Source organism: Falco naumanni, chromosome 9 (assembly GCF_017639655.2).
Source record: "Falco naumanni isolate bFalNau1 chromosome 9, bFalNau1.pat, whole genome shotgun sequence".
Lineage (NCBI taxonomy): Eukaryota > Metazoa > Chordata > Aves > Falconiformes > Falconidae > Falco > Falco naumanni.
Genome location: NC_054062.1, coordinates 43722533 through 43736948, shown reverse-complemented (window position 1 = coordinate 43736948; position 14416 = coordinate 43722533). Strand labels below are relative to the sequence as shown.

The 14416-nt window shown below is 42.6% G+C and overlaps 1 protein-coding gene across 10 annotated transcripts in view; it reads left to right on the top strand.

Moving 5' to 3' along the window:
• Positions 1 to 14416, top strand: part of ZMIZ1 (zinc finger MIZ-type containing 1) — a 359666-nt gene that overhangs the window by 308597 nt on the left and 36653 nt on the right. For all 10 annotated transcript variants that reach the window (XM_040605424.1, XM_040605427.1, XM_040605425.1 and 7 more), the window contains one exon: positions 13287 to 13401. In XM_040605424.1, the coding sequence (XP_040461358.1) occupies positions 13287 to 13401 (115 nt within the window). The remainder of the gene's footprint in view (positions 1 to 13286; positions 13402 to 14416) is intronic.

The window sequence follows — 14416 nt, the reverse complement described above, 5'->3', positions numbered from 1 at the left end:
CTAGCAACAGAATTACCCAGAACGCTAGTCAGGGACTAGAATTGTGATGTACCTGACACTACAGAAACACAGCTGCTTAGTCTCAAAGTTAAACAGGGCTCAGCTGATTTAAAATAAATTCTGACTCAAGTATGTATCACAAGAATCCAGATCTGAGGATTCATACTTAAGAAACTGCAGGCACATACACTGGAGCAAATTCAGGTCTGGCCTATTTTTAGGGACAACCTTTTATTTTAAAAAGTTAATTGAGTTGTGGGAGAGGCCTGAAGTAGACTGATCAAGAAGGGCTTTGATAGTGATACTGTTGGTCAAATGCACTTACAGAGACCGGAATATAAACCATACAGGGATGTGCACACCTGCAACAAATGCTTTCAGAGTAGGCCCTGTATGTGCTAATTTCTTTCTAAATTTAGTTTTTCATTAACAGAATGATCAAGTGTTGCATATAGAAGAAAAATTAAGCTAAATAACTACTTCTTAATGTAGGGCGGTTGGTTGGATTGCAAACTCCACTGCTTTTTGAACAGCATGAGCAGTGAATTCTCAAAAAAAAAAAAAAATCCTCAATCTTTTTTTAAGTATGTGTAGAGTAGTAATAGTTAGCTCAAACTTTAATATGAGATTCATCTATTTTTGTTTATTTAATTTTAAAACTTTTTTACAGATTCATGTGGGTAAACTTCACTTCTGTACTGAAGGACCAGTATGAGGCCTATCCACGTCCTTAATCCTGTATAACTTCTAATTAAAGTCCTACTTAAGGGATTTATGGCAGACTTAAGGAGAGCTGGTAGTCTTTGGGCTGTCCCTTTTGCATAGGAGTAAAATTTCATGCTTTCCAGCTTGCAGAGAGTAATGTAACTTCTTTGTGTTGTAGTTTCCAATGGGACTTAATGTCTGTAATAACAGATCCTGCTCAAGGTGGCTGATTGTTTACTTTTAGATGAATTTAAGGTCTTTGCCAAGTGCTGTAAATGCAAATTATTGTCGTTATACATGTTCTGCTTTGATCAACTTGCTGCTAATGCTTAATTGCATTAAGTGGTAGACCTTTACATGTGGATCGAATTGAGTCTTGGTTAAAATGGGTACAGTTTCCATCAGTCCCAGGGGAATTGTACCCTAGTTCGGTTTAAGGTGGATCTGACCCATGCAAGCCCTTACAGGGCTTCTCATTCCTTGCACAGCATGTAGTAAAGCTTACTTTGTCAACGTCTCCTGAAAATAGACAGCTGTTAGTTCCAGTTTGGTATGTTGTCCTGAGCGTTCTTGGGTTCTCACTGTGTCCTTTCTTGTGCCAAATTTTGGTCGTCTTTATTAATTGCTGGCTGTGTTACAGTTAGTGACCAAAGGGCAGCAATGGCTGTATAGGGCAGTCAAGATTGATGAAAAATATGAAGATAAAGTTATTTTCATCACAAATTACTTAGTGCCAGAGGTTTTGAGAAAATTAAATAGTAGATCAAATTAAGTAGTAATTCAATAGTACAGTAGGTGCTTTATTTATTGTCATTACTGTTTTATGTTCAGGCAGTCATCATAAATACCTTTTATTGGTTAAACTTGCTGTACAGGGGTCCCTTTTTTCTTCCAATTTAAACTTTACAAAGAGCTGAACTTTCAACAGTGATAGGAGCTCCTAGAAAAGAATGGCAATTCTGGTGTCAGGATTGTCACTGGCTGGTTAGGACTGGCTCTCACATCGTCTGTTAAGAGTCAGGAGTGATCCGGCTATAACGTACCAGTAAAAACAGTGTCAGAGTTTCTGCAAAGGTTGCTGCCTCTTCAGTTTTGCCATCATAGGCGGTTTTGACCAATGGTGATTAAAAACATTTAAAATGTTTGGATAAGAGAAATGATTGAAGTGAAAGGTCAGGTGCAGCCTATGCACACTTCTACGAAAACAAGAATGTTGCATGTGTTTTATACATCAGTTTGAAGTCAGGGATCACTTCCTTACTGCATGTGGTTGTGGCATACAGGAACAATCTTTGCAAAGGAATTCAAAACTCTTTCGTGAAAACTAAGATTGTTTTAAAGCCTTTTCATCTTTCTGTTTGTGAAGTTGTGAAATAAATACAGTTAGGGACTGATGGTAAATACTAATATAAGAGAATATACCCAGTAAAGCAATCTGTAGTAGTCCTTATGTTGCAAGGGCAGCCTCCCTTTTTCTTCTCTTCCTTTCTGTCAAGAAATGTTAAAATCCACAATCAGGAGAAAATAGAAGTTCAGAATCCAAAAATTCTGCAGAAGTGCTATTTCTTTAAAAAAAAAAATGCTCAGGATTTGTTCAGAACAGTATTAAGGCCCCTGATGCTTTAAGCATTGTTAAGACAAAACTAATTGCTCAAAAGTACTGTCCCAAGAAGACTTGTTTGCCCATCTTGTCCTCCAAGTGAGAACACTGATGCACGTTTTAGCACATACAGGGAGGAGGTAGAAGAAAACCTTGAAAGAAGTTTGAAGCTAAAAGCAAATTATTAATATTCTGTAGTTGAAAACTGGTAATATGTAACCAATAGCTCTTAATAATTAAACCCATAATATTTTCATGTGAAAAATCTGCATTTAATTTTAGGCGAGTTGAGTTTGTGGTCAGTTCTTGTGGTGACAAGAGAATCTGAGACTTGATCTTTGAAAACAGTAATGGGCAGCTTAACTTCTCTTCAAATATATATTTGTCATGTTCTTTGGAAAAGGTATAGAATAAGGATCATCTTTTATTGTGTGTACAGCACCTTACATGGATATGAAAAGAGAGCTCTTCAGTATTGATCAGAGTGGCAAAGTGAGTGCCATTGCAGTAACAACAGTATGTAGCAACGCAAACTACCATACTGTTATATTTTTTTTCTGATAAGTACATGTAAATGTTATGTACTCTAAATTTTTTCCTGTAAGTGTTGTATATACTAGATAAAAAGGTTTTGGGTTTTGTTTTGTAATTTTTTATATTTTTTTAATTAAAAAGTGTCAGCTGATACTTTAAAAAAATCCTGATACAGATTAGGCAAATGTTATTTAAGGTATGTCTGCTGACTAAGGCAAAATCTGACCTTGGGCTTTGCCCTGCCTATGCTGGTTTTTAAAATAAGGTAACTAACACCTTTGAAAAGACAGCTGTCATTCTCATGTTTGGGCCTTACTGATCATCCAGTTCCTGAAAATGTCTAATTGATTGCAATTTACCGTTTGTGATAATCGCAACAGTATCATGCTCTTTACATGCTCTCAAAAGCAGATGGTTTGTGCTGAGTCTAGGTGGTTTTCCTCTTCCAGTGTTAGGAAGATTCCCTGTCACTTGTTCTCAATGAAACCAACTCATTCTGATGGCATGGAGTTAAAAATCATTCAGCTGTGGCAACACCCCTGGTTTTTACCAATTTTGACTGTCAGCATAACTGCGCGGTGACACTGAAAGCTGTACTTTGCCTAGCTCTTTGATGCAAAACTCATTAAAATCATCAGGAGTCTTTTAACCGGATTGAGTACCTTTGGAATACGGAACATCAGAACTAAGTCGGTACCCTCCAGCCACCACAGCGTGAGGTCCACGTGTGAGGTTTAGCAGTCCTTTCCAGGCACAGAAGGGCTGGCAGAGGGACAGCCCGTGGTTCAGCACAGGGTGAGTTCGCTGTGAGGAGCTGGGTGCTGGGTGCTGATGCTGTTAGCATCGTGCTCCAGCCTGCCTGCCAGGAGGTGACATGGCTTCTAAGCAGGGAGGGAGTTTTACAGTCTGGCGACGTTTCCAATTTTCGGTGGAGTGGAAAAAAAAAAACCAATTACTGGCATAAATGATGGCAAATACCTTGTCTTTTTAAAGGATTTTTGTTCTTTTGGGATGATTTGGCAACAGGAGCAGAGATGTGTATTTCGTTTAAAACCTAGGATTTTTCTTGATGCCTTTTTACATGTATCTGTCATGCATTCACTTAGAAGAAAATGTGAGCCTCCACAGGATTTCCCTGTGAATAGATTACAAAAGAAGTGAATTCCCAATACACGATTTTGTCTTTTTTATTCCTGCCATTCCGATACACTTGGGTTCTCAAGTCTCTGGTATCACAGTGGGAAGAAAAGGAAATAGTCATTACTATTTGCAGGGATGGAGGGCTTTTCTAATGGTTTCCCTAAAATTAAACGGGTTAGAAATTCTTGCTAAGAAATTCCTGACTGGCTTTCGCTACAGATGACAACAAAGCCAGCTCGATAGACAGAGAGAGCACATCAGCAACCTGTGCGGAGGGTCGGGGACAGGAATTTAGGCACTGACAGTGCCTTTAGCAGGAACCGGTGGCTTCTGCCCGCGAAGGGGCTGTTCCAGGAATGAGGAATAGCACACCAGCCGGGGCACCTTCTTGCATGTCATCTCCACCAAGCTGAGAATGCGGGGAAGGTACCACAGTCTGTTGATGCTCTCCGTTCCCACTTACCACGTCAGGGGAGATACGATGTGATGGTTTGTTTGCCCGTGTCACCGTGTCAGCAACAGCATTTCCAAACAACTTTGACAGGCAGAGTGTCGGAGGCGGCTCGGGGAGACGTTTCTCGCAGACCCTGCCCCGTATGTGGCACGGAGCGCAGCCGGCCCTCACCGGCCGCGTCACTTACCCGGGCTGCCCTGAGCCCTGCCCGGGGGTAGCCCTGCACGGGATGCCCTAAGCCCAGCCGGGCTCCCCCTGCCCAGCCCAGCCCAGCCCGGGTCGCCCAGCCCAGCCCGGCTCCCCCAGCCCTGCCGGTGGCCAGCTCTGCCCCGCCGCGGCTGCCGCATGGCGAGGGGCTGCTCGGCAGCGGCTGCCCCCCGGCGCGCCCGGCCCGGCCCGGTGGTACCCGCGGCTCCCTGGCCCCGGGCGCTGCCGGCCGCCCTGCCCCTGCCCGCCGCTCCCCGGCCAGCCCCGGCGCCCCCAGCCCCGCTGGCTTCCAGCAAGTTGCGGTGGTGCCGCGCAGCCCCCGCGCCGCCCTCCCCGCCGCGCCTCTCGAAGAAAGCGCTTTTCGCTGTTGTCGGGGAGCGTAAATCAGCTTCATCTAAAATCTCGGAAGTGCAAGTCCATCAAATCTTCCTCCGAGCCGCCTGCTACACCTTGCGTGAGTCAGACTGCAGAGCTCCCGGTGCCCTTCTCGCTGTGCGGGGCTGCTGGTGTTTCCCCCTGTCTCAGAGGCAAAAGCAGAAGTGGAATCTGCTCACGCTTTCAGCCGTGCCTTCCCCGGTTGTTGTAGCAGTCGCTGACCTCCAGGCACTATGAATAAACAGCAAAGCTGGGAACAAAAGGAGTCTTCTGGCTGCCATTATCTCACATTAACATAGCAGACGCGCTGCGGTGTGAACAATGCGAGTCTCATTCGCCGATAATCAGCGAGTACCCAGGCATTTGGATTACCAAGGCAACAGGCAATGGTAGAATACTGGGTGGGTGTGTTTTTTATTGTAAAGGAGCAGTCGGATATGGAAACCCAGGTATATTGATAAAGCAGAGCAGAAGGAATGCCTGGTGGCAGGGGGGGACTGAGGGCTTGGGGTTGCATTCCGACACACGTGAGATAAATAAGACATGGATGAAGCAGGTCTGTGCTGTGAGATGCAATAAAGATTAAACTGCATTTGTCAAGCTGAAAACGATCATAAGATAATTTCAGCATTTTGAAAAAGGTAACAGGTGGCATGTTAATAACAGGGCTGTTACCGGTGGATTTTGTAACTGTAATCTGGGCTGTAGTAATGCGTTGCATGGTCTACGTGTGTGACAATAGAACGGGGTGTGATGCTTTAATCTTTTTTCCTTTGATCGGATGGATGCTGTAGTCCCATAATGTCAGACGATGGTGGCCCCTTCTGCTGCTTCTGAGGCAGGAGCGGGGCTCAGTAGCATTTTGTTTCTTACCTGCATAGCTGTGATCGTTTTTTCCACATGGACAGAAATAAGTTGTGTTATCTCTGTATCTTTGCGTGCGTGCACGCACACACGTGTGCGTGGACATATGTGAAATCTATAACGTAGCAGGACTCTGTGTGTATGCAGGAGGGTGCAGGTGCCTGCAGGTTCAGAAACTTCGGAATTAATCTAATTATTTGGCCTGATGATTTTTTTCTGATTTCAGGGGTTAGATTCAGATGCTCTAACTCTTGCTGAGCGGCAGCGTGGTACTTTGCAGGCATTGCTCTAACTGATGAGCCTGTGTGTAGAGTAAGGCGCCAAGAAGCAGCAGCAAGCATGTCACAGCCTGACCTGTAGCAACCCAATGCGAAATGGAAGGCAGCGTTCCCACCTTGTGCAGTCATAAGTCATCCAGGCCTCACAGGCCTTGTCAGGACTATAAAGAAAAAGTTAAGGGCTTTCAGCTTCCGAGGTACTGTGTATTACCTGCTGAACTGCTGGCTCGATTTTGCCATCTCAGTCTCCACGCGAGCGGCTGGATTGTTCGTATGTGTGTGGCTGCATGAATGGTTATTGTAAACGCGTGTGGTGATATTTAAAAGAGCAGAGGCAGGGGGTGATAGCCACCTGCTAGCTGCAGGTGCCGTCCAAGCCACCGAGCTGATAAATGGTTTGCTGCTTTCACCTTTTGATGGCTTCACCTGCATCTGCTCACCTAGAACGGGGTCAGAATGCTTCTGTGTTTTCCAACGGTTTCCCAGAAAAGAGTCGCCTTTCTTTTTACAGTGAGTTAGGAAATTTCTGACTGCTTTCAGTCTTCCTCTTCAGATAACATCGCTCATAGCCTGGTGCAGGCAACATCCAGTTCTGAAACAACACCTGAGGTAATTCTTTCTTGGTAGGGAAGGACCAGGTATGGATCTTCTGTGCATTTGGATTTGGGAGAATCAGAGCTTTCCAAAGGGTTGGAGAATGTATTCATCCAGTTGGAAAGAGCGGAGGGAAACAACAGACTTGGGAGATTGTAGGGGGATAATTTTTGGAGTGGTATATTTTTCCTGTAAGCTCTGAATATCTGGCATCATGCCATTACGAAGTAGAGGGAAATAAAGTCTTGCAGAATGCTTCCAAACTGGCTTTTTTCACTTTTGGGTTACGTAAAAACACCTAGTGATTTGGATGGGGCTCTGTGTTACGTGTTTGTTTAGTGAAAAACATGATGGAGCCTTAGTGTACGCCAGTACAATTTAAAATTCTTCAACTAATAATACTAAGTAGAGGAATGCATTCGAGGAAGGTGTGCGTCTTCCCAGCGGTATCAGTCAAAAGTAAATTCCTGCTAGCCATCTAGAGCCGGTACTAGTATACAAACTTGCTACATGACGTTCTTTTTTTCCTCATCTTTAATGTAAACACCTTACACAACATTGGCTTTTAGTTTGCTTCATGGCGGTGTGGGATGTACAGAGGTAGATAACTTTTATTTTCTTTACAATATGTCTTTGTATTGCCTTGCTGACTGTAAGCGGTCTTCGTGTCCTTTCTGCATGGCTGGCTCCCTGCTCTGCCATGTTTCTCCACGTGAGCTGAGGATGGATTGTGTAGAGCACTGTCTATGGAAAACACAGCACAAAAAGTCAAGGGATAGCTTGGTTAAATTTTGTGTTATGCAAATTTTTTAGTAGTAGTGTGTTTTTAATATCTGTTAACAAGACTAAAACCTAATTTTAAGTGTTTTAAGTTGAAACACTTTGGCCAAGCCCTTTAGACTTATGAAGATGGTGCATGTGTCTCAGCTGGTGAGGCACCAGTTTTGTTCCCCTGAAAAAAAATCTCAATGACAAATGAGAAGTCACTTCTTTCCTTCTAAATGTCTGGGGTTTTAAAGAAGAAAACAAAAGCATGTCTCTGAAATTTTACTGATTGCCAGTAAGTGGAAACAGATTTTGGCTTTCAGGTGTCACATTGTTTTTTTTCAAATTAGTAGTCAAGGCCAAGGATATTTTCAGTGGAAATTTTACTAGAAATTTATTTTAAAAAAAATATAGAAAACCATTTGATCTGTTCTTTATGAGTAGATTGTCAAGGATTCCTAGTTTATTGAATTGGGGAAAAATAAGGTGAAGTCCTTCCTGGAGCATTTTAGTGTTACAGGAAAGGGCTAACAGTGTTCCATGTGGTTTGTGATTTTGCTTTTAAAAAAAGGTTTTGTTTGTACTGATAAGAAAATTATAAAAATGTGGTGAAATTCCCGCCTGTTCCATAACATGAAAACACCAGTAAAGCGGTTCAAATTCAGTATTTGCACTGCACCATGCAGAACGATCCTTTTCTGAAATAAAAGCGTGCTTAAAATAAGTTTATGTTGGTGCCCTCATCAAGGATTGCTAACTGAGTCCGTATTAATAATTAAAGCTATGTGAGTGGTGTTCATTCGAGAAAATAAATAAAACAAAACCTAAACCTGACCGAGGGAAGCTAAGCTGCCTGACTTGTGGGGCAGTACAGGCATGAAACACGCGTGTTGGTGCTGTCGTCACCCAGGGCTTTGTTTCCTGCTCTGGTCATGGGGTTTGTGACATTTCTCCCCTGCAGGCAGGTGAGGTTTTAGGGGCGAAAGAGGGGTGAGGCTGGAGCAGGGAGCCTTGTTTGGGAATTGTTGTGGTTTAGTTTGTATTAAAGTAGTGTCACCTAGAGGCTCCAACCAAGAATACAGCCGCGGGGTGCTGGGCACCCTGAGTACAGGCGCCGGGAGGCAGCTGCAGAGGCAGAGCAAGGTGCAGGCACAGAGCTGCCAGCGAGCAAGAGCAGGTCAGGGACCTCGGGTTTGGGCTGTATTTGGACCGTTCTGATTTGTGACCCTGTGTAACTGCAGAGTGTTTGGCCTGGGCAGATCTCTGACACCTCTCCTTGTCATCAGATGCTCTCCTCTCTGGGTGTCCATGAGTGACAAAAGAAGACAGGGGAGAAATGACAGTCAGTGTTACGCTGGCAGTTACCTGCACATCTTGGTGTCGGCTGAAGAAGTTTGATAGAGTCAGTAGATTTAAAGGCCTCTGTGGACTCGGTGTGCCAGCTACCAGTCAGGTGGCATGACTGCTTCAGAAACGTTAAAGACCCCTGTAAAACTGTAAAGCTGGCTTGAGGGCTAGCAACAGAAGCTAGCCGCTGAAAGCCCAGTTGTGAGAAGCTTGATGCCCAGGCTTGCAGTGAAAGGTTTTTTTGGGGGAAAGCTAACATCTGGTGCTTTTCGGTAGTAGTTGATAGATTTTCAGCGTTTAAAATGGAGATGGATGTTTTCTAAAGGTAGTGGTTTAGACACCTGGCTTTCTCAAGAAGGGTTGTGGAAAATCACCGGGAAGGCGTAATTCCAGTATTTATCCTACTCCACCACACATAAAGTACCACTGCTCTAGGAGGATGTGTGCTTCACTAAACCATGTGAATCTCTCCTTCCTCAATCGATGAAGGCATGTAAATAGAGTATCAGATACACACACAATTGCATTAATGACAACATAAACATATTTAAAATACAGCATGTTCAAATAATGCCACAATCCATGGATAAATTACAGTGATTCGCTAGTATTAATTTACTATATGGATGTCGCTTTTTATTAAGCAACTTTTATTAGAACTAACTGTCTGCATCTGACATGAAGCCTGTAACTATTCCAAAGAGGCCGGATATCTGGATATCTGACTGGTTCTGTTTTCCTAGTACTGGGATTAAGAAAAGCTGTGTAGACCTAAGTACTGATGTACCTCTCTGGCATGAGTGTTGTATTACTGGTGGTTTCAGTACATTTGCCAGCAGCTAAGAAATCCTTCCTCATTATTGCTTGATTGCAGTTTCACTACATCATAGTTTGAGAAGTAATTTCCCTCCATCTCTTCTTTGCTCTATGGCTTCCTCTGCTGTTTGGCCTTTAATGCTGGCCAGTAGTATGTATAGGTTCATTAACACTATTATAAATTTAGTCAATACACTTTTAGTGGACTCCAGCTGAGCCCAAACTGACTCACTGCCCTCCAGGGTGTAGTGAGAGACTTAATTACCCTTGTACCGTTGAACAGGAACAATGTCATGGGCAGCATTTGCTGTGGCTGGAGAGGTGGAAGGTTCTTTCTCGATTGGCTGCCATTTTCAAGTTTAAAGAAAGGGATTTTGGGATAATTCGCAGCTCTGTATAGTAACAGCGGAAAGCCACTGCTCTTTTGCAAATGAGAATTGGATTGGTCACGTTTCATTACGGTACTTACATGGATTTTCCTTTGATGGTAGGAGTATTCCTTTGGGTTGTCTAAGGACAGAAATGCAAGTTGAAAGAGCGAAGTGGAGGGATAAATAATCCTGTAGTTGAGCGGCACATGTTCCAGCATCTCCTACTGTTTGAAACTAAAGAAGCCTTCATGCCATGGAGGAAGGGTGGTTATTGTATCCAGTATGGCAAAAGTCATACTCCAACATGCGTGTAATTGGTGATGGGCCAGCGTATCGTGCTGGAGAACACAAACCCCGAGGATGCTGCGTATTTCTTATTGGGGTAACTACAGTGACATTTGAGTGAAGTGAGGTCTGGCGCAGTAGGTGTATATTAAGGGGTATGTTGATGTTCTGCAAGGCACGCCAGTATTTAGATGTCGCTGTAATTTCTGATATGAACGTAGTCTGCAATTTAAAGCTGAGTCCTGTGTTGGGTGATGTGGTAGCCATCTGGTTCAGTGTGCACAACAAATTTCTCAACAAATCTGTACCTGCTGTTTTTCTGGCTTTCAGGTGTTATGCTGGGTCCTGTATTGAAAGCTTTCATTGTATGTCAACAGTAATGGTTTCTTGAGGTGTCACCCATTTTTAAATAATACAGTAAAAATGGAGTGATATACTCTGCTTTGTAATTAGATTAAATGATTAAATAACCTTTGAGAACCCAGTGCAACCTTCCACTGAACAAATCTTCTGACTCTGCCATTGGAAAGTATGGACAAGTAACACCTGAAATCTCTTCTGTGTACTGCAAAGGAGAGGAACAGCTAAGAGAACCATGCTTTGGAGGCAGAGAAAGTGAAGAATTAGTTATAACTTCATAACAGTAGGCTAAGGCATTGCTAGCTCAAAAGTTTTGAGCGTGTGTACAAATCGTACAGCATATTTGCATTAGAAGAACCTTCAGTGACTCTGTGGTTTGATTTCTGCCTATCACTACCCATCTTATTTACTCATACACTTGCAGAGTATTTGCCTTGTCCCTCAGGTTTTATTACCTGTCCACAACACATCAGCGGGGAATAGTGAGGAATGGCTGCGGTGAGTCCTTTCGCTGCTTGTGTCATGGAGAGAGCTTCTTTGTAGTCATTGAAGTATGCAAACACCCATATGTGCCATAAATATCCAAACAAATCACAGAGCAGACATCATCAAAAACAGTCAGAGAAGGAAGTAAAGTAGGAGGCATCATTCAGAGCGGGAAGAAAGAGGAAGGCTTAATAGCAGTCGCAAATTCTGGGTTAGTCATCGTTTGTCTGCATGCTGGTGGAGGGGACTTGCCGAAGCGTTGCGTCACTTGCAAATATTAGTCACTGAAGCCATTGTCTGAGCCTCTGAATGAGAGGGGCAAGGTTTTCAGCCTTCTAAGAGAAAATATGTTAAAGAAAAATGGGCTAGGAGGACTTACTGATTGCACGGTTAAATATGCCGTTATTAACACATTGTTTTATATGGATACTGTCGACATAGACATTACATGTCAAGCATCTTACAGAGAATTACTATTTTCCATTAATTTTCTCTTAATTATTTGTTAGGGGAAATTAGTCTTTCCGTAATTTAATTAATTTTTTTGTGTATGTGATTCTATTGCTTAATTCAGTTGGGGTATTTTGAAACAAATAGATCAGTTCAAATTCACAGTTATGTTCTAATACAGTGCTGTTGTGCTGGCACAGCCTTGTGTAATTCGTTTGAAATGACTTAGTTTTTTGTAAAACGTACTCACTGTTTCATTTTACCTTGGACACTGGCTGTTGCTCACATTAGGTTATTTGTTACTTGGGACACAGGCAGTTTTTATCTCATGCGTGTGCACTTTGTGCAGTGCAATTCCTGTTCTTAAATGATTTCACTGTGTGTTATGAACAGGCTAAGGAATGAACACATAGGTGGTCCTTGAGTTTGGCTCATAGCACAAAAAGAAGAAGTGGTCCAAGCCCGGGGCATTATCTGGGGGCATGGGAGAGCCAGCTCTGAGAAGAGCCCTTTTTAGCACTTCAGCAGGTTGGTTGTCTCAGCGTGCCTTGTAGGGGTTAATTGTGTGGCACTTCATGGTGCAGGCTTTGTAGAACATGGATAAAGAAAGCCCTCATGGAACCTGTATGGATTCTTTAGGCAAGGTAGCCCTGTGCAGAATTCCAGTGATAGCTGGTAGTCAAGGTGAAAATCCTGTTCTTGACATAAAATACAAGTCAGTGGTGTTTGAAATGAGACAGCAATACGTGTGTGTATTAGATGGTATATATATATCTAGATGAGGAAGTATGTGTAAGTAAGTACATATATGGAAATGGAAAACTAATTTGCAAGTTAATAGTATGAGAACAAGCAGATTTCAAGTGGAATATATTTTACAGTTATGGGATTAATAGTACTTTCACTGGATTTAATGTATTTCATTAATTACACTAGATATGTACCTATCCTGTGTTCATTTTGAAGCCACCGATGCTTTCGTATGAAAAGAACTGTAAGAAATGTTTGCTTGTGTCTGTGGACAAAGCTAATGGAAAAACCCGATCCTTTCATCCACATATTTATCTCAAAGATGTGTTGTATATCTGCAGTTGATTTTCTAGAATGCTGATCAGCTAATACTGTTTTTGGCATGCAGCTTATCCATCGTGTAGAACACTATCTGAATTTCAATTTACTTTTGAAAATCATGTTGAACTGCTATTCCTTTAAAGGCTTTTCTGGCCATTTGGGGACCCGGTGCAGACAGTGGAGCTGCAGTCTGGTCTCTAAATCTAATTGAATTGATACAAGGCAGCTGAAGCAGCGGCTGTTGAAGAGCTTGAGATGGATTGCGAAAAATAAGTGCTTCTGAGCAACTTGCTCAGTGTCCTTGTTTGAAACTCTGCCCCTGAGTTTATTTTTACTTTCCCTGGTAACAGACCTTTATGGTAAAAGCCTTGCGCTTCAATGTAGTTAAGAAATTCGTTAATTCTGTATGGTTTTGATATGATCACCTTGCTATTAAAGAAACTATGGCTCTGAGAGAACTAGCCTAATAGCAGGAGGAGTGGAGAGTTAAGGTACTGTCAGGTGTTAATCCCTTTGTCCCTACCAGCAACTTGCCACTGTTTAAACTTCCAAAATCTCACCCTCGTAAACATTTGTTTTTGCAGTGATGGGTCTTTCCCTTACGATTCTGTTCCCTGGCAGCAAAATACCAACCAGCCTCCAGGCTCTTTATCAGTGGTCACCACAGTATGGGGTGTGACTAACACCTCTCAAAGCCAGGTAAGCTGGGTTTTATCCTCTCTCCCCCCTCTTGATACGGGTTTTCACAAATGTTTGCAAAATCAAAAACTTTTTGGAAAATCCTCTCGGGATCGGTAACAGTGTCTGTGTTCTCTGGGTCGTACCTGGTGCATTTTTTTTCCCAGTCATGTCCTCTTCAGTGGCATCGGAAAGGAGGTGTCTAAGAGCTTGAGTCAGTTACTCCTTCAGCTGCATGCAGATGTCGGGCTTGGGTTTAGCGTGTATTTTTTCACTATGTGGTTTCAACACTGCAAGCTTGATTCTGGGGTAATCCCAAACGTCTTGGGAATTTCAGATTGAATTTGAGAGTTGTTTTCATTAAAAATAAAGATGCTAGCTAGATTCACCAAATGACAATTATTGTTGATTTTACCTGGGATTGTGTCATACTTGTGGGCTGGTGAAATCCAGTGCCAAGTCTATCCCCGCGCTGAGGTGCTAACTACCAGCTATAGGCTGTGCTCCTTGCACAGTCTTACTTTGCAAAAAATATTTCAATATGCATTGGAGGAAAAGCGTGAGATCCTGGCTTCCAGGTGATCACCATACTTAATGGATTTTCATTTGGTTCTTTCTGCTGTTAGCTCTTTTTTTCCCTCTGCAATGTATATTGAATTACGCTATACAAAAAGAAGCAGCCTTAAAGAAGGAGATGCCAATTATTTGTGATAGTGTGCTCTCCACGGGATGTGGCACAAATCAAGCTCTCAGACAGACTGGCCTTTTCTTACACCGTAGGTGAAGTGCTCCAAACACATCACCATCTATAGTGAGTGCAAATGGTACATAAATCTAACCTGTCTTTTCTACCTTTTTCAAATCAAGTGACATTAGATCCCATTCAAAATTTTCTGTGGGTTTTTTTTTCTTACTCATTTTGGTCAGAAAATCAACATTTTTTTTCTGGATTGAGCCATTTGAAAAATAAAATTATTCAGGGGCCAAATCACTCACATGGCAGTTATGTAAGCATTGCTTGTGGCAAAATCTTTCT